The 22,209-nt window shown below is 42.9% G+C and overlaps 1 protein-coding gene across 11 annotated transcripts in view; it reads right to left on the bottom strand.

Moving 5' to 3' along the window:
* The window catches only part of SH3KBP1 (SH3 domain containing kinase binding protein 1), a 312,915-nt gene that overhangs the window by 232,785 nt on the left and 57,921 nt on the right, over positions 1-22,209 (bottom strand). The window contains exon 1 of one of the 11 annotated variants that reach the window (XM_069464026.1): positions 7,289-7,432. The exons of the other annotated variants lie outside the window; for them this stretch is intronic. Within the exon in view, the coding sequence (XP_069320127.1) occupies positions 7,289-7,339 (51 nt within the window). The 5' untranslated portion in view covers positions 7,340-7,432. Of the gene's footprint in view, positions 1-7,288; positions 7,433-22,209 lie in introns of those variants that run through there. 11 annotated transcript variants of the gene reach the window in all.

Below are 22,209 nucleotides of genomic sequence, written 5' to 3'. Positions count from 1 at the left end.
GCAAGTAGTAGCAAAAAACAGAATTAGAAACAAACTAAACGTACACAACAGGAGACTGAATGAATAAATTATATGGTAGCCATAAGATGAAATACTATGCAGCCATTAAAAACTTCATAGCTGGGCACAGTGGCCTACGCCTGTAGTCCCAGCTACTCAGGAGGCTGAGGCAGGAGGATCACTGGGGCCCAGGAGTTCTGGGCTGTAGTGCGCTATGCCTATCGGGTGTCCATACTCAGTTCAGCATCAATATGGTGACCTCCCAGGGGCAGGGACCACCAGGTTGCCTCTGGAGGGGTGAACCAGCCCAGGTCAGAAACATATCAGGTCAAAACTCCTGTGCTGATCTGTAGTGGAACTGTGCCTGTGAATAGCCATTGCACTCTAGCCTGGGCAACATAGTGAGACCACATCTCTTTAAAAAACAAAAACAAACAAACCCACACAACTTTGTAGCTCTTTATCATATGAAAAGCTACATGTGAGTAGCTGGGACTGTAACCACATACCACTGTGCCTGGCCATTTTCACTATGTTTTGTGTACAGTTGAGTGGCATTAAGTACATTCACATTGTTCTGCAATGTAATCTAGGGCTTGTCATTCTTAAACACAGAAGTTCTGTGGATGTTGCCTAAGGTATGGAAAAGGCACTTTATCACATATGAAATATGGAAAGATATTCATTGCACATTTAAGCTTTAAAAAAGCTGACTATAACAGCATTTTTGGCATCGCTCTATTTGGAAAATATATACATATATATATATATATATATTTGTATGTACATGTTGGAAAAGGTTAGGAGACAGAGCAAAATGTGAACCGTGGTTATCTTTGGGCAGTAGGATTACAGAAGATTTTGTATGTGTATATTTTGGCTGATCTCTATTCTAACTTTTCTATAAAAACATTTTTAATTGTCATTTTTAACTTAAAAAACGCTGGCTATTTTATCCTTCCTTGGCAGACACAATGCTCTTCCATGGAAAGTAATTCAACATGAAATATGTTGCTTGCTCTCTCTTTTGGCCCTTTTCTGGTCTTTCAGTGGTTTTTCTGATGTTTTAGAAACTAGAGAGAGGGGAAGATGACAGGTTGAACATTTTCAAGGTTGTCTTTCCCTTTTTTAAGTGTGGCTATTATGTTAGGCCACTGGTCACTAACCAGGGGCAACTGTGCCTCCCAGGGGGCATTTGATAATGTCTTGAGATATTTTCCTTCATTGTCACGACTTGGGGGCGGGGGGATGTGCTACTGGTATCTGGTAGATAGAGTCCAAGGATTCTGCTAAGCATCCTACAATGCACAGGAAAGTCCCCTTAAAGAGACTTAACTGGCCCCAAATGTCAACAGCACCAAAGTTGAAAAACCCTGTGTTAGAGTAATGAGGCTTCAGGTGACTCCCTAATCCTCCATAAACAGCACCCTCAAATGGCTACGTAAGAACATCTGGCCAAGAGGCAACTCTAGTAGAGTGGAAATGCACCCATCACCGAGGCAGAATACCTGAGTGGAATCCTGGGCCTGCCCCTTCTGTCTAGCTGTGAAGCCTCAGGCAGGTGCCTGCCTCACCCAGTGGATCCCCCATCCTCCTCCGTAAGTTGGGAATCCCACCATCCACCTCCCAGGGGGCACAAGAAGTTTCAATACCAAACTGTGGGAGAAAAGGTTTTGTAAACTATAAAGCACCGTGCTTATGTGAATGGCATTATCATTCTAGGATACTAATCATCCAGGTTTACCAATGAAAACACACACGCTTTCAACAAGTCTTTGCCCAGCACATTCCCACTGCCCTGAACCACGGGTTACCCACTACAGATGCTAACCCAGCAGTGATTTTGACTAAATACTGAGACCGGAAAACAAAGAGTGCTCTTTTAATACTGTGTCTTCCTTGGCCTAAACTGTGAGGCAGCAGAACTTAGTGATCAAATGACAAGACCTGGAATAGACTCCTAGGAAAGAATCCCAGCTCTACCTCTTACTAGCTGAGTGACCGTGGAAAGGGACGTGGCTTCTCTGTGCCTCAGTTTCCCCATCTGTCTATCCAAACCAGAACATTTCAGAGTGAAATAATTTATCATCTGAACCAAGATATCCAAGAATGAAAGAGGGTGCTGTCAATGTTAATGGTAGGACAACAGGAATACACGGGAAGGGTCCCCAGGCAAGCAGAGGACATAAGGTCACTCTAAAGAAAAGGATAATAACAGTATCCACCTCCCAGGCTTGTTGTGATGACTAAATCAGATAAAAGAGGCAAAGCGCACAGTACACACTCATTAAATGCTAGCTATGATTTTTGTCCTTTCTCCTTCCATTCATTCAGCAAGTCCTCAGTGCCAAGGCATGACTCTGGGCGCCGAGGAAGTCAGATATACCCAACTCCCCGTCGCAGCGCAGTTCCTCCTCTTGTTCTACAGAGTGTTTGTTTAATTCCCAAGACTTTTCCTACATGTACACAGTCACGACACACACAGAATTAAACACAAACCCACAAGTCAGTATGACAGGTCAAGGACAGCCAGGAAACTCATACCAAATGTGCGACAGTCAGAAGTCTGCTTTACAAAAATGAACAATGAATAAGAGCTTATCTAATCGACAAAGACAAAAGGATTTATTATTATCCCAAAGTCCCTGATTCAGGAAAGCTATTTCACTTTGACTAAAAGTTAGCTGTAAATGGGCCTCGTAAAGTTTTATTAATTAATGCCCTTTGTAACTTGGCACTCGATGTTTAAAAGCACGTTATGGTATTAGCTCCCTTTCATTCCTACGCATACCCCATTACGATGAATTATGTACGGTGTGTCCACCAAGACAGCCTTACAGAACCCATACATTATGAAAGCAGTTACTCTAGCTTGCTTTTGCACTGAGATGCATCTATATCTTTTGCCAAGAAATAAGCATTTTAGCTCAGCATGCTAAAACAATTTTCTCTAAAAGTTAATAACACGAGAGGTGGATATTCCTTATTTTACATAGCTGTCCTTTAAGCTGTAGGGGCTTGGAATTCTAATCACAAATTCCTTTCCCTCTTTCTTTTTTGTTCTTCCTCCCCCTGCAATTTTGGTAAAATTGGTCTCGATGACTGACCACAAATTCTCGCACCCGAACATTTCCATACTCGACTGCGGGGCCTTGCCCTTTCCTGCTCCTCCGTGTTCACATTTCACCAGGCACATCCTCAGTCAGCCCTCCTTTTGTGCCAATTTTTATGGCCGTTAGGGAGGCCACATTCCAATCCTTCAGCGGTTGTCAGATCTCAAACACCAGCCAGGCTCCATCGCTGGAGACACAAAATCCGGACCTCCAGAAACAGAGCGTCTACCGAGTAAGCTGTGTGTGCATAATTCAGAACAAACTGAGGCGCTCTCGGTTTCTGTTGTACCCCATCTCTCTGTCTTGATTCAAAGAAGCTTAAATCAATGGCGTGTGTTTTGATCTGGTGCTGGTTACACAGACGTGCTCAGTTTGTAAAAATTCAACAGCTGTGCCATCATGTGCATTTTATATCTGTATGTTACACTTCCGTAAAAACTTTTTAAAGTAGCTCACACCATCTAAACCTCTACGTAAAGTACACACAGTTTACACAGCACCTACACTGTTGTTTCTCAAACTGTTTTCAAGCTGAGTTGCCACCGATCAGGGGGCCACATAAGCAATTTAGAAAGTCCTGACCGGCATGTGTTAAATGGAATGGAGAATATAAGACGGCATCGCACACAGTGAAGGCAACTATGAAAACACTTCAGTTATACTGGGTTGCCAGATTTTAACTGCAGAACTTCGTCAAAAAAACCCTGAGAGACACCGGAGCACACCAATCAGTAATAGGCGGATGTGGAAGCCAGACAGGCCTGGGTTCTGATCCTGGCTGGTCACAACCTATGTGCTCAGGAACAAGTCACCTAACCTCACTGAACCTCCATTTTGCCACCACTAAAATGGGGTAATCCTATCTACTGCCCGGAATCAGCGTAAGGTATCAGTGAGCTGGCAAATAGTCTACCACAGAGCGCTGCTTCCAGGTTGTCCCCACCCCCGCCCGCCATTTACGTGGTGTCCTGGGCCAGCTTCTTCACCTGCAGGAAGAAAGTTTCAAGGAAATACACAAAGAAGGGCAGTGCCCATCACGCAAACCCATTGAGGCCCCAGGGAAACAAACCGTTAACATTTGAGAGCAGTGGGGCAGGAAAAAGCTACTGCCCAGCATATTTGGTGATAAATCAACCAGCTTTGGATTCTGACCAGAGGGAAAACCACTTTCCAAGATAACAGGGTTTTTCCCATTATTCTTGGCAGGATGTGGAGAAAAGCAAAAAGGGAAGAAGGCCTTGGTAAAGACATACAGCATTTGCTTTAAGCAAATCACTTTGAAGACAGGTGGTTTTCATTGAGAAGAAAAATGATGCTTAAAACAGCAAAAGGTTACTCCAGATACCAGCCAGGGGCTGGCCTGGGGTCTAGAGTGCTCCCAAAGTGCTAGAGCAGTGAGGGAGGGAGGCAGATGGGGTGGGGGTGGAGGCTGGCACAGAAAAAAGGGGACTGTCTCTATCAGCTTGCAGCCACAAACTACTTAAAAGCCGTTCACTATACTAATTATCCAAAACAGTTATTCATTCAACAAATATTTGTTGAGCATCTACTGTGCATCTAGAACTGAGTTAAGGGCTGGAACTATGGTGGAGATAAGACAGACAAGGTCCCTGCCCTCACGGAGCTGAAATTCTAGTGGAAGAGACAGCAAGTGCCAAGTAAATCAATGAGTGAACAAAATATTTACAGGCTGTGATATAAGTACCATGAAAGAAAGAAATATGGTGGTGTGGTGGGAAGGGAGAAAGGAAGCTCAGATGGAGGAAGTCCCTTTAGACAAGATGGCCTAAGAGTAACACCTGAAAGAGGAGAAAGAGCCAGGCAAGCAAGGACCCAAGGAAAGGGCAGTCCCGGGGTGAGAACCACAAGTGCCTGAACCCAAAAGCAGGAAGATTCGGCGGGGCCAGGGTGGGTGGGCAGTCGGTGTGGTGGCCCAGAGGGAAGGTGACCCTGATGAGGCTGAAAAGATAGGCAAAAGCCAGACTGTACAAGGCCCAGCTGGCCGTGGAAAAGAAAGTGGATTTCAATTAAGAGCAGGTGAGAACTACTGAAGGCTGATACATTACTTTGATGTTGGTTAAGATAAAAGGTACTGTTAAATCAGAGACAAAACAAAGTGTCCAGATGATATGATGTCTCCAAGATCAATGATAAAAATTAGCACGATGTTAGAGCTCACTGATACACAATCATTGAGGTGTCTTGCCAGCTACAGACAAACAACTTTAGCCTATGGATGAGATGAAATACAAGGAATTCAATAGGGGACAGGGGTGGGAGAACTTGTGACTGGCATGGGAATACTATCATTAGCAATTAACGCATAGTTAGCAAATATAAAGCACATAGTACAGTTAATTAACAAGGCAGGCTCTAGAAAGTGCCCTAAACACACACACACACACACACACACACACACACACACAGAGTGGAAAGGCAATTGGGGATTGATGGATTGATCAATGTGCATGGTGGCTGCCTACACTCATGAACAGGTTCACTGAAACATGATGGAAAGGTACCATGATGGTGTCCTATGCGTACCTCTGAATCAGAAATCGGATGAACTGCTGAGTAGTTTTCATCAAGGCTTATCTTTTCCTTTTCTTCTCCCTGGCTCCAGCTGAATGGAGGCACTCAGAACCAGGAAACTCAAAGCTGAGTGGAAAATGGCTCTTCTGAAATCTTACTCTCTCTCCATCAGGGACCCCCACACAGCCTCCTGACTTGGGTCTCCAATCTCCACCATTTTTTTTTTTTTGAGACAGAGTCTCACTCTGTTGCCCAGGCTAGAGTGAGTGCCGTGGCATCAGCCTAGCTCACAGCAACCTCAAACTCCTGAGCTCGAGCGATCCTCCTGTCTCAGCCTCCCGAGTAGCTGGGACTACAGGCATGCACCACCATGCCCGGCTAATTTTTTCTATATATATTTTTAGCTGTCCATATAATTTCTTTCTATTTTTAGTAGAGATGGGGTCTCACTCTTGCTCAGGCTGGTCTCGAACTCCTGAGCTCAAATGATCCGCCCACCTCGGCCTCCCAGAGTGCTAGGATTACAGGCGTGAGCCACCGCGCCCGGCCCAATCTCCACCATTTTTAACATAAATGGATCTGTCAGGCATAAACATGACCCACTCACACCCTCTCCCCAGGACCTTGTCTTGCAGGGTCACCTGGCCATGACTTAAAAGGGCAACCTAGGGCTATGGACTCAAGCAAGGCCAACTGGCCAATTCCAAGATCAAACCTATGACACCGACCAAGAGAACCTGGTGGCCACAAAGGTTGCCCTGAAACAAGCCAGGACAGCAACACTGGTGGCACCTCATAGAGCCCAGCACACTGCTTGCAGTTATAGTATAAAGTGCCACAAAATAAGGAGACGGGGGTAAGGAGGGCAACTAAGTGCCAGGTGCCTTTGCAGGCATTACTTCCAACAATTCAGCACTCCTGGGAAGTGCTGTGATCTGAGAGGTTCAGATGAGAAAAGAAAGACTTGGAGAGATTTTCGTGGTGGCCCAAGGCTACACAGTTAGCTGAGTGGGGACTTGAACCTCACCCGCTACCTTGATTGGCATCGAGTACCAGGACAGCCCCCAAGCTGACTTTCTAGCTTCGCTTCCATCTCATCCTTACCCTCTCCCCCTTTATTTCTCCCCACCACAGGAAAGCTAGATTCCTCATCTGGCTTCATCCCAGCCTCCCAAATCTGCCAGCCGCCTCAGAAATGTTACCTGCTCCCAAGCCCCGACTGCCGAGACAGGCACCTGCCTGCCAGGAGGTTTGGCTAAATGGGGCTGTCTGTGTGCAGTGTCCCCTAGAGAAAACTCATCTGACTGCCAGCAGTGGCCAGAGAAGAAAAGAGCCATCAAATCAGATGATGGGCCTGTTTAAGATCTTTATAAATGCCACCACAAAAGGGACTCAGCCAAAAAAAAAAAAAAATCCACTTCTGTCACAGATAAGAACTGAAGGAAAGAAATTCTCTTCTGCCACAAACAAGAAAACTGAGACCTGGGTCCAAGTGCAAAATGGTGTTGGTCACCATCTTGGAAGGACTGAGCCGAGACCCAATTCCCCATCATGCCTCCCTCCTGGCCTACAAAGTAGTCAGGCAACAGGCTAGAAAAGATGCAGACATAATAACAATCAAAACAGATGTATGGCCTACTTACAATCTCAGACAAGTCTGCGGAACTCGGGGCTTTGGCTGCTGAAAGCTCCATTCTGTGGAGTATGAAATGGTGACTTCTGGCTGACTGTGTCTGAACTCTGGGCAGGAGTGAGTTCCGTACTCTGCGAGAACTGCAAGTCTCTCTGATTCACTTGGCAGCAGAATTATTCTAAGCATCCTGTCCCTCCCACTACGCATTCACACTGGTGGGGTTTTTTAAATTCTTTGCACTTATTTCTGTCACAAATCAAGTGAAACTCATTTTTCAAAACTAATCCAATCTCTAGCACTCGAGAGTGAGGAACCTTTACAACCGAAGAGGAAGAAGAGCTACCTAATTAGGAAGAAGTTATAATTAACATCAGAGAGAAAAGAATTGGAGAACCGCAGAGTCTGCAGTAACAGCAAAATGGAGATTATTTGAGACAGCTGAAACACTCCACCCAGGCCTCCAGAAGGGGACATGCACGGGAAACAAAGGGCATATGGTGTTTGCTTTCTTCAACATCCGTTCTCACCATTAAGAGCTACACCAGCAAACGCTCATTACTTACATGTGGACAAACCTCACCCTGAAATAGCCTCTAAAATACAGCTCATAATCAAATAAATTATTTTGCAAAACAGAGGCCTACCTTGATTTTTTTGTTACATAAAAAGCAAAATTTAATAAAGTCCAAAGAACTGGCAGACTGTCTATTTGGCTTAGTGAAGCGTGAATTGTACTTGAAAGAAAGTCAATTTTTGTTAATTTCAAGTTTATATAACTCGAATACTGACACATTCAGAACAAGATCTTATTTTTCTCCCTACAGAGAGATTCCAAGGGGCTAACTTACTAATTAGATAAGATTTTCTACTGTATTTAAATATTTCTATCCTAAAGCAAACAGGTTTTTCTACAGTGACTTAAATCATTTATTTCCCACATGTTAATGTTACCACCATCCCCAATGCCGCCCACGCTACAAAACTGTCCAAAGTTAAACTTCAGTGCAATCCTTAACCAAATTATAAGAAACTCCTGAATTAGTGAGATCTAAACTGATGACACTTTGAAACATAAAGCTAAGGTCAGCTTCAAAAAAGCTCATCTATTACTACTCCCAAGTTTATTGAGATCACTGATCACATCCACTATCCCCCAGCTAGGATGAACTGGGATTGGGTCTATCTGCCCATAAATAACAAGTTCAAAGTCAAAGGATCACTTTGCCTGTGTTTAACAGTTAAAAAGTCCCCCAAATGAAAGGAAAGGAGGGCCAAACAATCCAGTGTGGTCGGTCAGTAACCCTCAGTGAGCACTATTGCTTGTCACCCAGCACAGCTGACACCCTTCCTCCTTCCCTAGCAGAGCCTACAATTGGTCACAGGTGCCCACCCATGACCCATGGAGCCCATTCCCAGCCCCAGAGGAGCATTCTAATTAATTCTAAGCCAATCACTGGTTCAGGCAGGCAATAGGTACTAAGCTCACCCAATTAGACTGCAGGAAAGGACTCCTCCTACATACAGGCTGTGAACAGGGAAGCAAAGGGCCCCAATGCCAATGGATGCCATCCTACAACCATCTGCTGACCGCAGAGAAGCCAGCCCTTGGGTGAAGCTACTGCCAGAAGGACACTGTGGAGGACAGACAATGAGAACATGGGTTTCTGATGTCACGTTTAGCAGCTGATCACACTTCCCCCGGGGTCCATTGTATCTCTAGTCTCCCAATTATGTGAGACAACAAACATCTGTGTTTAAGACAGTTCCAGGTAGGTTTCTGTTCCGTGCAATCTAAAGCATGCTGACAGGGATGGGCTAAGCAGCAGCTGGGTGGCCAAGAGACTCCTTAAAGTAAATGATACCCTCACAGAAAACATTCCCCTTTGTGTTAAAGGAAAAGGAGAAATTACAAAGCTGAGTGGTTGCCTAGGGCTAGACATGGAAATCAGGAGGGACTGCAAAGGGACACGAGAATTGGACTGTGGTGATGGTCACACAATTCTGTAAATATATTAAAAACCATTGAATGGGACATTTCGAAGAGGTTAGTTTCTTGGCATGTAAATTAGATCTTGATAAGGCTATTTTTAAAAAGCTTCCTGGGAGCAGGTTGAAGGAACTTTTTTCTTCCATCCATATCTGAGGGTGGGATGTCCCTGCTTGAAATCCTGCCTCCGGTGGTTCCCGATTACCCCTAGAGTCCAAGTTCCTTACAAGGGTGCGCAAGATCCCTCTTACCTCCTGGCCTCACTTTCCCCCACTTCCCATTTTTACTCCCTGGCTTGGCTTATTTCCAGATACTCAAACTGTTTCTCTCCTCCAGCCCTCTGCTCTTCCTGGCTCGCTCCAGCCCATCCTCTTCACCAATGGAGTTCCTATCCTGCCCCAGACTCCTAGGTGCCCCTCCCTTTGTGTACCTTGGTGTACCGAGGACACAGTGCAATAGGTTGGAAAAGCATGTTTCCGCGTCTATTTTCTCCCCCCACATTCTCCCCCAGGGCCCAGAACGGCACTGGGGACATAGTAGACACTCAACAGATGTCCATTGGACTGGGCTGATCTTTCTCTTTCAGGAAAGACAACAATTTCTCCTTCAGGGCACTTGCGTCATCAAGGCTGGAGGTGTGAGAGTCAGAGGCAGGTTCCAGGTGTCCTCGTTCTCATCCACACCTGCTTTTCTACAGCGACTTCAGGCTCAGCACAGGACACAGGTGGCAGCCTGCACAGTCTGCTCCAGAAGTGCCCACATCGTGCAAGAAGCCCCTTATTCGGACCATGCTTAAGGCTTCTGCTTCTCTGCTCGAACCCTCCCTGCTGAAGGTCACCGTGACAATGCACGGCGTCGCCCATTATATAAGCTTCAGAAAAGGACAGGGAACGTCCAACTTTTCTGGTTGTGGCATTTCCCTTTTTTTTTTTTTTTAATGCTTAGTCAAGGTAAGGAGCTGGGGTAAGAAAAGTCACAAATGCTACACTAGGAAACACTTGGTTTTGAGAAAGAGTGCAAGTTCAAAGACACAAAAATGTGAGGAAAGGCAAACGCTGGGAAGATCAGTCTCCACCTGGTGTCTTATCTTCCTCCTTGACCTCAGGGGAAAAAGTTAAATAGGAAGATTATGAAATATTAAAAAGACATTTTCTGGGGAGTCCAATATCAAAAAAGAAAAATATCATATTGTGAAAGGAGCAACCCGCAAAACTCCACTGTGGAATCTGTGCTTCATTACAACAAAGACGTCGCCAAGCCCTCCTTTCTAGCTTGTCCTGGCTCTGCACGCACTACTAGAGAAGAAACCCCAAACCCAGGAGCATAAGAAAGAGCTGAAATAACACTTTAAGTATTCACATTGGTAATTTCAACTCCTACCTCATAATCATGACTTCTCTTTTCCATATTTGGGCCCTGGCTTCCCTGGACACACTCCGCAAGCCTTCACAGACATTATCTAATGCTAGGCAGGTCAGCAAGCTAACCATTAAGTACTCTTTTTTTCTCCACGCTCTCTGATTTAAGCCTGTCTGGATGCAATCATGAAGAATTGGTCAATTCCCTTCCAAGCAGGGGTGCCTGTGAAGATTTCTTGTGGAGTTTAGGTCAGAGAGGAAGCTCTTGGGGTGTCAGAAAGCTTGTCTTTAAACATCTCAGTCTGATTCCAACAGTGAAGTTTTCAAAGCTGTCATTACTCCACCACCCCCAGTAAACAAAGCTGGCAGATTTATTATCAAATCATTTCAGTAGCTTTTTATTTTTTTTCAAATACCTGCTGGCCTCACCCCCAGAGACTCTAATTCAATTGGTCTGGTGTAGCCCTGAGAAACTGCATTGTTTAAACTCCCTCAGGTGATTTCAGTGATCCACGCAGCTATAAGATAGGGGGCTGGGCCCAAAGGGTCAGAAATCCTTGTTACTAAAAGTGGCATCCCCTGGGAGTTTCTTAGCACTCAGAAGCTTAACTACCCCCTCCCTGTCCCCCCTTCCCCCCCCTCCGTCAACCCACCCCCAGCCCAGGCGCCCCCCCCCCACCAGCATCTGCCTTTTAAGGAGATCCTCAGGAGGTGGGCACATTAGAGTTGGGGAAGCCTGGGCATCTTCTGGCTTCAGAATCTTCTAGGGTTTTTGTTTGTCCTTCACAAGTAGGAGGGCACAATCAAAATTCACATTCCACATTTTTTTTTCTGGGATCTTACTGATCAACAACAGGGTGAAATCCTGCTCTCTCTCTCTCTCTCTCTCTCTCTCTCTCACCATCCTCCTAGAAAATATGACTAGTCAGGTTAAATGTAAAAGGAGTCAAAAACTAGACGCAGCCTGTTTTTTAAATTAAAGCAATACATTTTTCCATTTATGCTGGCAGCATCAACACTTGCATTACTCCACATGTTTAAAGCTACCAGTCACGTTCAACTCCTAGATTGCAAGCAGAACCTGCAAAATCTTTTAGCATTAAAGGGCTTTCTATGGAACCAAGCATGCCAGGATAAATAATTCTCGGAACTAATGAGAACTACTAATTGCATCCATTCTTAAAAATCAATATACTTGAAGAAAATTTTTAAAAATTCATATGCTTATTTCCCTTCTTCAAATAACATCATAAGGCATTTACAGGAAGTTGTGGTTTCAATTGAGATGTGGCTGCATATTTTTTTTTTTAAAAAAAATCTCACAGGACCCTATCACAGAGCTCAGCCAAGATTCCCAGCAGGTTCTTAGAACCTGACAGATTTGGGTACCCCTTCATACTAATTACCTTCTGGTTTGAGGGTTTTTAGCATAGCCAAGACCACCCAGACAATGCTGTACCATAGTACAAGTGGGAGTGAGAGAGCACAGACTCGAGTTAAACCACTCATAAGCTCAAATCCAGATCTGGCATTTATAACCTGTGCTCCCCTGGGCAAGTTACTTAACTTCTCTGGTCCATGGGAAGTGTTATATAAAAGTTGGCAGTTTTTCTCATAGCATGTAGTCCCATGAATGGTACAGATAAAAGAACTATGCACACAGTGGGTGCTCAATTATTATTAGTGGTTGGAGAATACTCCATCTACATTGTATTTTCCTCATGAAAATATCATTACCAAATACCAGCAACCTTTTGGTATGTCAAGAAAGGTGCTTGTGAGAAAGTGTTTTCTTCCCGATGGTGGAAAAGAAAAGGGATATAAACATCCTCTTCATCCAACGAACGTTAACAGCCTGCTTCTCCACTTGTATACTTACTATGCTTTATTTATATTATGCCTCATTTCTTCTCAAAGAATAAGCATTACTATAGAAAAAGTATGAAAAGCATTTGAGCAGGTGAAAAATGCAGTCTATGAAACAGTAGACTGGTACCAATTACTTAAGTCATTGAGATCACAAAAACTAATTTCTAGAATGTTCCGGGTAGGGAAGTGTCAGACAACACTGCCTTCGCAGTATTAATACTATGTGGTAACATTCAGAGTAGTAAGACAGCAGAGGAAATTGGGATGTTGCAACTATTTAAACTACCCATTTTTCATCTATTTTTAAGCACTCATGACAAATGAACAAGTGATAGATTGTTCAACATGTATTTATTAAATCCATTTCCTTAGACAGTTTCACAGCCAATGCTTTAACATAAACCATAAGAATTCAACAGCTATGTTCAGCTTTCAGTTTTCTTTTAATTTTTTTTTCTTTTTTCCTCAGAGGCTCTGCTTTTAAGAATACCCATCCTTCTATTAGTTCTTACAGTACAATCATGGGAAGTCAGGCTGCCGGAGTTCAAATACCAGGGTTGACCCTTAACAGACCTGCAATCTCCATCAAGTCAGGTAACCTCTCTGGGCTTCAGTTTTTCCACCTGTAATATAGGAATCGCCACCAGGGGTGGGAGAGGGTAGCTGAGTTAATGTACATTCTTTACAATTATGAAGAGGAGCATTACAGTTTTACTGGATAAATGATGAAGTATCTACTCAGAATTGCAAATTCACATTCCTTTCACCCTGTGCCAGGTCCTGAAGTGGTTACAAAGAAGGTATAATAGATTTGCCTTGCTCTCCAAAATGGAGGGAGACAGGAGTAATTCCTACATGTATTTAAAGGAAGAGAATTATGTAAGCTGGAGAAAAACCACCTGCCACTTGATCCCTAGGTTAGCCATGACAGTAACAGCCACAAAGTTTGCTCTCACCAGCAACATGCCCAGAGCACTTGTACTATCCAAAGCACTAATATTACACTGAGGGGATCCAACCTTGGTCACGCCTCAGGGCCTTTGCACTCATTCTCTGCTTGGATGGCTCTTAGTAATGGCAGGAGCCTCCTTATCATTTGTGTGTGAGCTGCAACATCACCTCCCCTGAGAGGTTTTCCCTGGCGACCCCACCTGAAACAGCCCACATACCTCACCAGTCATTCTAGCCTTTCCCCCTCCTGTATTTCTTCGTTGCATGTTTCACTATCTGTAATTATCTTTCCGTTTGTCTGTGTTAAACTCTCTGTCCTCTGTTAGAATGTAAGCTCTCTAAGAGCTCAGATCTTGTTAAGCTCATTCCAAAAATGGCACCTAAAATGGCACCTGGCACATAAAGGGCACTCAGTAGACAGAGCTAGGTAATATGTGTGTATGGTTTGATAGTTCCAACAGCTATATCATATCTGCATCTGGTTCTAACAATTGCTTTGTCTCTTCAGACTGCTTTTACTTGCCTTTTGGCATGCCTTGTAATTTTTGGTTGAAAGCCAGACATTTTGTGAAGGGTAGTAGACACGGAGGTAAATAAGCCCTTTGTGTAGAATTTGTATTAATCTGGTCAGGAGTTGGGCTGCGTTGAGGTTTGTTATTCGTTCCTATGGACATCAGAAACTTCAAATTTCTCTATGACTATTTTTTGTCACTTCTCTTAGCTTTGGGGCTTCCCTTTATGCTGTTCCCCAGAGCAAGCCTGCCTCTTACAGCTCTCCCTGCTGTAATCCACTGTTATTATTCCTGGAGGCTTGTTAGCATGCTGGTGGGGGGAGGAAGGGAGAAGGAAAGTTCTCCAATATTCTAAGCCTCAGTCCGGAGAGTACACAGTGGGCCTGTGTCTTGAGGGTGTAGCTTTCACAAGCGTTTCCGCCCGTCTCCAGGGATAGAGCTCCCCCCACCCCCTTCCCCCAGCTGCAGCAGGTATCACCAGTGTTCTCAGTCTACCTTCTGCTTGAGGCCCTTATCCTTGCAGATTAAGACATTTTACTTTAGGTGAGATGGGGTGGCAGGGGTGTGGGCCGGGGCTGGGTAGAGTTCCCTCCCCCAGGTGCAATGGTATTTCACCAGTGCCCGCAGATCATGTACTTCCCCTGCAGATTAAACCTTTTGCTCCTTAAGAGAGAAAGATCTGAGTAGATTTCTCAGTGGTTCCTGAGCCAGCACCATGAGTTTTCTCTAAATTTGCTCCGATCCTCCCCATGAGAGACAAGCTGGTTCCTGGAGGAAAAGCCTGAAAAGAGGCAGGACCCCTCCCTGCCTACTGCTATCCCCAGGTGCTTCACACTCTCAAGCTAGCCCACACTGGGCCTCTAGCAATTTGTCAGATTTTCTAGCTTGATCTTCCTACCTACTGCTATGTCATCTGGTGGCTTCTGCTCCCGTAAGCAAATGCTCAGGTCCTGTCCTGTGTCTCAGAAGTCATATCTCTCTCTCTCTCTCTCTCTCTCTCTCCCCCCAGATTTTGAAATGGCCATTTGCTCTGCACACTCAGTTCTCTGTTAATTTCCAGTCTGTCCAGATTTTTTCTTGGAAGCATGGGAGGGACATCTTTGCAGCTCTCTACATCTCTGAGCTGAAACCAGAAGTCTACTTATTTATTTTTAAAGGATCAGAAGTATGACAAAATGGTAACATTTGATAAAACTAGGTGGTGGGTGGCTAGATGTTGGTTATATTCTCATGCTCTTCTATATTTTAATAGTTCAGTAACATTTGAAATTATAAAATCAAGGTGTAGGTGGCCATGGTAGAAAACAGTACTATAATATAAATAGACTGAAATATGTATACAGCACTTGATTCTTGTTCAAAAATTTACAGAGATCACCTGAATTTAAAAAAAAACAACCAGCATTTTTGGCAACACTTCACAAACTGTTCTGGGAAAATATAAATCACCCCAATATGCCATTAAGTTTCAGTATGAGAAAAGGGAAAGAAGAAACTGAAATAGAAAAATTAATGTCCTCAAAGAGAACAAATTTATTTTAAAATGCACATGTTTACAAATCAAAGTGTATAAAAATATTACATGTTAATCGATTCACTATTCTTTAAATTGATATCCAACCATTATTATTAATATTTGTGGAAGTTGAAAGTTACTAATGCAGATGCCTACAGACCATAGGTCAGCCAGCAAGGGCCAGATTCCAGATTGCAATATATTATGCAACACCTAGTAACCAAATGTCTTAAACCTTCGGATTGCCACTCCTCCTCTTACCCATATTACTAATTTGATATAATTGGTAATTGTCTGTAAATGAAAGCAGCAGCAGCTTAGTAAGATCCACTTCATGGAAAGAACTTTCCCTTCTTACTTAAATAATTCATTATCAGATAATAGCAAATAAATTACATGCCACTAAAAAAGTGAACCATTTAATAACTCCAAAACTTCAGATTAACCTTAAGGATTGTATATTAAATTCAATTAAACCAGATGAATATTTAACATGCCCCTTCTATGTCTGTAAGACCAATCTGGCCACTCTGGGAAGACATGGGTCAACATGAATCACCTGCCAGTCCCTACCATCAGGACAAACACAGGGATGGGTTACCAGGCTCAGTTCTGGAAGGGCAAATGCAGGCCACATTTGCTCACATTTTCATTAGCAATGAGAGTGACTTTTAATTATTTTCATGCTGTAATATTCACTTGTACATTCTAATTAAAAGAGAAAAAGGATATAGTTTACAGCAAAGTGAATCTTCATTTGGCTTTCATTATAATGAATGAAGACAGGCCTAAGTTTGTCTGTAATGAGACTAAAACGGGCTGAATCTACGAATGATGACTCTGTGGCTTTAATTATTGTGTGTGGCTCTGTGAGATGCACCTCAAGTGGAACTGCAATCAGGGTGACCATTTAGACAGCTAGATAACACACTTCATCCTGCCCAAGAACCATCACTTGTCAGCTGTGCTATGTTGTCACAAGGGCTGTTTACAAATCAGCTACATCTCTGCATTGCAACCCGCCCAAAATTAGATTTCATATCCAGCTCAAGGGCTGGGGGTTGTGTTTAGCTTAAGTTGGCAGCATCCTAGACTTGATTGTCACCTTAAAATATCTGTTAATGGAACCCATTCAAATTCAAGTTTTAAAATAAAAGGATGGGTTAAATTGAACAAAAAAATATCAGAGGCTAAAAAAGGAGTAAGGTATATAGATTTTGAACCACCACTGACAGCAGAAGCTCACACTATAATTGCATGGATTATACGTACCAAAGAGATCAGCTGTCATGTGACATTTTAAACTAAATAACAGAGCAGTCCCTAGAAAAATATCAATAAGCACAAAGAAGTGATTTCTCAAAATCTGAAACCACTCAAACCTGATGTGCTCCAAATTCAAAAGTGTTTCATAGTTCACATCATGTGCCACCAGTACCTAATGTCAAAATCACTCATTTAACACAGAATAGCTCAAACTGTTTTCATAGGGCAGATGTATTTTTTTTTATAGGCAGGTTGACAATTGTTCCAGTTTCAAGATTATGGGAGAAAAAAATTGTGCACACACTCATGATTTTGCAGCTGAGAGAAACAGTTAAAGATTGAATTGTGGAAGAAAAAAGAAAGAAAAAGATTGAATAGTGAATACAAGCCAGGCTGTTAAATAGCAATTACAGAATGACAGCAATAAACCTGATTCCTTTCCTATTTGTGCCCATGAAGATCTCAATATTACAGTGTGACTACAGGCTTAGCCGTTATAACTTAATAATGTTTATGGTTTTAAACAGCTGTAATGTATCTTTTGCCCATAATCTGTCAACCTATTGATTTTGGATGTTGTCTCTTCACTATGAATCATATCTGGTCAGCAAGCAAATCCCATCTCACTGAAGCCTTCAGCAGCTGGTGTCACTGCAGACGATGAAACACCATCCAAATATGTCCAGCCTTGCTAAGAATAGGTTCACATTTTAATGCTTCATCAATTCCACTTATATTTTAGTATAATCATGATTAAAATGTACATTTAATAAGTATTTTAAATACAATTTTAATTTTAATTTATTTTTTCTTCCATGCTATGCAAAAACAGTCCCTCTTTGGCTTTAACCTGGCCCCGACTGTGCCAATTCTGGCTACCTGCACTAGCTATCTCAGATCTTGACCATGGACTCGATATACAGCCAGGAAAAGTGCAACCCTGAGAGCTTCGGCACGGCTGCCAGTGGCACAGCTGATTTGCAGCATGGCCACGACTGGAACTGGAGCCAATCTCAGAGCCTTTATTGGCAACTAGTGAGTTGTGGGGCCTCTTTAGAAGAAAAGTTCAGTGTCAGAGGACATAGTGGCCAGGGCCTCCGCATACCTCCTACAAACAGAGTATGGCCCTGAGGCTTTTAGAAGAGCAATGTTTACATGGTTCCTCCAGCTCTGGGTCTCCATCTGGGACCACCTGCCCCTAGAAACCCAGGGCAGGATGTGGTTTGACTTGGACAACTTCTCGGCTTACAAACTCAGGCGAGCCCGTTTTGTTTTTCACCCAGACTCCCAAACACATGATATCATCTCTTTGTTGGTCTTCATGAGAAAAAAACCTGGTAGTCCCAGAGGAAGTATGACAATAAATGAAACACTCGTTCCTTCATAACAAGCAAAATTGGCAGCTAAGGGCAAAAACACGCTGACTTTATGCACCTGGTTGCACAAATAATTGTGTGTGCATGTGGCTTTTGTGTTAGTACATGTTGTGATGACATATTAAAGAGACATTCATATCTTCACCTTCACTCTCCCTAAACTTCCCTCAAGAATTTCTTATCTTTCTCGGTGGCACAAAGATGATAAAATTTACTCTTTATCTGGGGGTAGCAGGGTAGGGAGAATATGCTATTTCAAATCCCCTTGTGAGTTAAGTAAGAAACTAAAGTAAAACAAAATGTCTTCTGGGCAGCCTTAGAGGTATACCACCCACAGGTCCCTCCAAGAAAGAACTTGCACCTTTGGAATGTGCCTCAGCTTCTCCCTGCTTTTCCCAAGGAGCCCCCAGCTGGTAGGAGCCCCCAGCTGGTCATTGACCTGGCGTGGGGAGGCAGTGCTAGGACCTGGCCATTTTTCTGCCTATTTCCTTTTTTTCCAGCTTTACTGAGGTATGACTGACACATAATTATATTTACATAAAGTGTACAACATGATGACTTGATAAATGTATACACTGAAATGATTACTATAATCAAGCTAATTAAACATACCCATCACCTCACACAGTTACTTTTTTGTGGTAAGAACACTGAAGATTCACTCTCTCGGCAAATTTCAAGTATACAATGCATTATTATTCACTCTAGTCATCGAGCTGTACAATAGGTCTCCAGAACTTATCCATCTTGTAACTGCAAGTTTGTGCCCTTTGGCCACCATCTCCCCCTTTCTTCTATGGAACAATCTTTGCTCAGGAGCTCTCTGTTAGGTGGCTGGGACAGAGCCACATCACCACCCCAAGGTTCTCCCTGCCCGGCCCTCCCATCTTGCATGGTGTTATCCCCCGCCCTCAATAACCTCCTATATTCCTAACTCCGTCTCAGCATCTGCATCCCAGAGAGCCCAACTGATGAACATCATCTGAGTATTGTTCCAGGGTTTCAGATTAGCTTCATATTTATATGAGTAACTAATATTTGTTGACTGATTAATATGTGCCAAACACTACTATAAATTGCTCTACATCTTCTGCATCATGGGGAGACAGGTAAGGAAGGCAGCCATCCCAGCATCAGGCATGCGTTGCAGAGCCAGAGGTGGTTCTGCAGTGGGTCTGGGCCCAGATCCCTGCTGATGGCCGAGCAGCCATGCAAATTCCTATCTCTAGCCTGGACCTGGCCCCTGCACTCCAGACCTGCATCCCTAACATGCTTCCTGGTTCTGAGCACAAAAACCTTAGAATCATACCCCCCTCCTCCCTCTCTTGCCATACACCCAGTCTTAGCAGCAAATCCTGTTGGCTCTACTTTCAGAAACATCCAGAATCTGACCATTTGCTACCGCTCCCACTGCCACCACCTGGTCTCCCCCGGATTCCTGCTCTGAACTGCTCTCCCCGCTCCTGCCCTTGCCCCTTGCAGTCTGTTCTCAACACAGCAGCCAGAGAGAACCTGTTAAAATATCTCTGGTCACATCCCTCCTCTGCAAGAGCTCCCCAATTACTTCCTATCTCACTCAGAGTCACAAGACCTTACAGGGGCCCTCCCTGATCTGGTGCCCTATAGCCTCAAACCCCTTCTCCTGCTACTCTTCCCTGGTCCTCTCCCCTCGGGTGGCACACCAGTCTCTTTGTTGTTCCTCTAACACACCAGCGACTTTGGATGTGCAGTTCCCTCTGCCAGAAAGGCTCTTTCCTCCAGATCTCTACAAAGCTCTCCTTCCTCACTTCCTCAAGTCTAAACTTAAATCCCCTCTTTAGAGGGGACCCTCCCCATCTCCCCTTCTCCATGCTTCTTTTCTCCTCCCAACTCTACCTCTATCATCGGCCCTGCCAGTCTCCAGGCCAACAATAGACAAGCCAAGTGGTAATGCCTCCCTGGACCTGCTCAGAGCAGGGAGCGGGGCTTCCCTGAATCCCAGCCTTGACCATCACAACACAATGACAGAATCTGACCATTTGACAGATGATTGCAACATCCATGACCCACGACAGGCTGGAGAACTATAGTATACGGGAAGTGGTATGATTTTTTTTCTTTTTGATTTAATGGAAAACAACAAGGACAAGCATTAGGAATCCTAAAAAATACTAATGCTGGGACTCACAATCAGAAATACAGATGGGTCTGGAATGCAGCTTGGGCTTCAGGATTTTTTAAAGATCCCTGGGCAATACTCATGTGTAGCCAAGGTTGGGGTCCATTGGAGATTTTTTTTAAGAATTTTTATTTTGAAATAATTATATGCTCACAGGAACTTACAAAAATAGTGCATAGAGTCCCATGAACCCTTCCCCCAGCCTTCCCCAGTGATGATATATGACTATATACACTACAGTACAAAATCAAAACAAAGAAATTGACATTGGTACAATACTGTTAACTACACTACAGGCTTTATTCAGTTTTCATCAGTCTTTCTATGCACTGATGTGTGTGTGTGTGTGTGTGTGTGTGTGTAACTCTATGCAATTTGATCCAATGCATAGGTTTGTGCAACCACCATCACAATCCAAATACAGAAATATTCCATCTCCACAAAGGAAATCCCTCATGCTACCCCTTCATAGTCATACCAAACACTGTCCCTTGGCAATCAGTAATCTATTCTCCAAGTCGATCATTTTGTGATTTTCAGAATGCAATATAAATGAAATCATGTAGTATGTAACATTTGACATTGGCTTTAATCACAAAGCACAATGCCCTTGAGATTCATCCAAGTTGTTGCATGTGTCAACAGTTCATTCTATTTTATTGCTGAGTAGTATTCCATGGTATGGATCGACCAGAGTTTGTTTGACCATTTACCCACTGAAAGACATTCAGGAAGTGTCCAATTTGCAGCTATTACAAATAAAGTTGCTATGAACATTTGTGTGTACAGGTTTTCAGGTGAACATAAGTTTTCAGTTCTCTGAGATATGTCAAAGAATGCAACTGCTGGATTATATGGGAAGTATATAGTTTTTATAAGAAACCACCACACTATTTTCCAGAGTGACTGAACCATTTTACATTCCTGCCAGCAATGTATGAAAAACCAGTTTCTCCCCACCCTCACCAGCATTTGGTATTATCACTATTTTTTATTTTAGCCATGCTAATGCCCATTCTAATAGATACATAGTAATATCTCATTGTGGTTTTAACTTATATTTAAATAACTCTAATGGTTAATGATGTTAAACATCTTTTCATGTGCTTATTTTACATATTTATATCCTCTTTAGTGAAATGTCTATTTATGTATTTTACCCATTTTTATTGGATTTTTTTAGTATCTTACTGTTGCACTTGAGAGTTCTTTATACATTCTAGATACAAGTCCATTTGTTGGACAACTGGATTTGCAAATATTTCCTCCCAGTCTGTAACCTGTCTTTTCATCCTCTTCACAGGGGTTTTCACAAAGCAAAAGTTTTTAATTTCAATGATGTCTAATTGATCAATTTTTTCTTTAATAGATTGTGCTTTTGATGTGATATCTAAGAACTCTTCACCTAGGCCTAAGTCCAGGAATTTTTCTCTTGTGTTTAATTCTAAAACTTTTATAGTTTTATATTTTGCATTTAAATTCATGATCTATTTTGAATTAATTTTTTGTAAGGTGTAAGATTATGTCCAGGTTCATTTGTTTATCTGTGGATATCCAATTACTCCAGCACCATTTGTTGAAAAGGCTATCCTACCTCCATCGAATTGCTTTTGCCCTTTTGTCAAGAAATCAGTTGGGCATATTTGTGTAGGTCTATTTCTGGATCCTCTAATCTGTTCCATTGACCTATGTGTCTATTCCTGCTTTAATACTACACTGACTTGATGACTATAGCTATGAAAATGAGTTCTAAAACCAGGTAGATTCCTTTTACTTTGCCCTTCTTTTTCAAAATTGCTTTAACTATTCTAGTTCCTCTGATTTTCTTTGTAATCTTAAAGTAAGCTAGCATATATCCACAAAAAAAAAAAAACTTTACTGGGATTTTGATAGGAATTGCATTAAACCTATAGATTAATTTGGGGAGACTCAACATCT

Source organism: Eulemur rufifrons, chromosome 30 (assembly GCF_041146395.1).
Source record: "Eulemur rufifrons isolate Redbay chromosome 30, OSU_ERuf_1, whole genome shotgun sequence".
NCBI lineage: Eukaryota > Metazoa > Chordata > Mammalia > Primates > Lemuridae > Eulemur > Eulemur rufifrons.
This window is presented reverse-complemented; position numbering and strand designations above follow the sequence as displayed.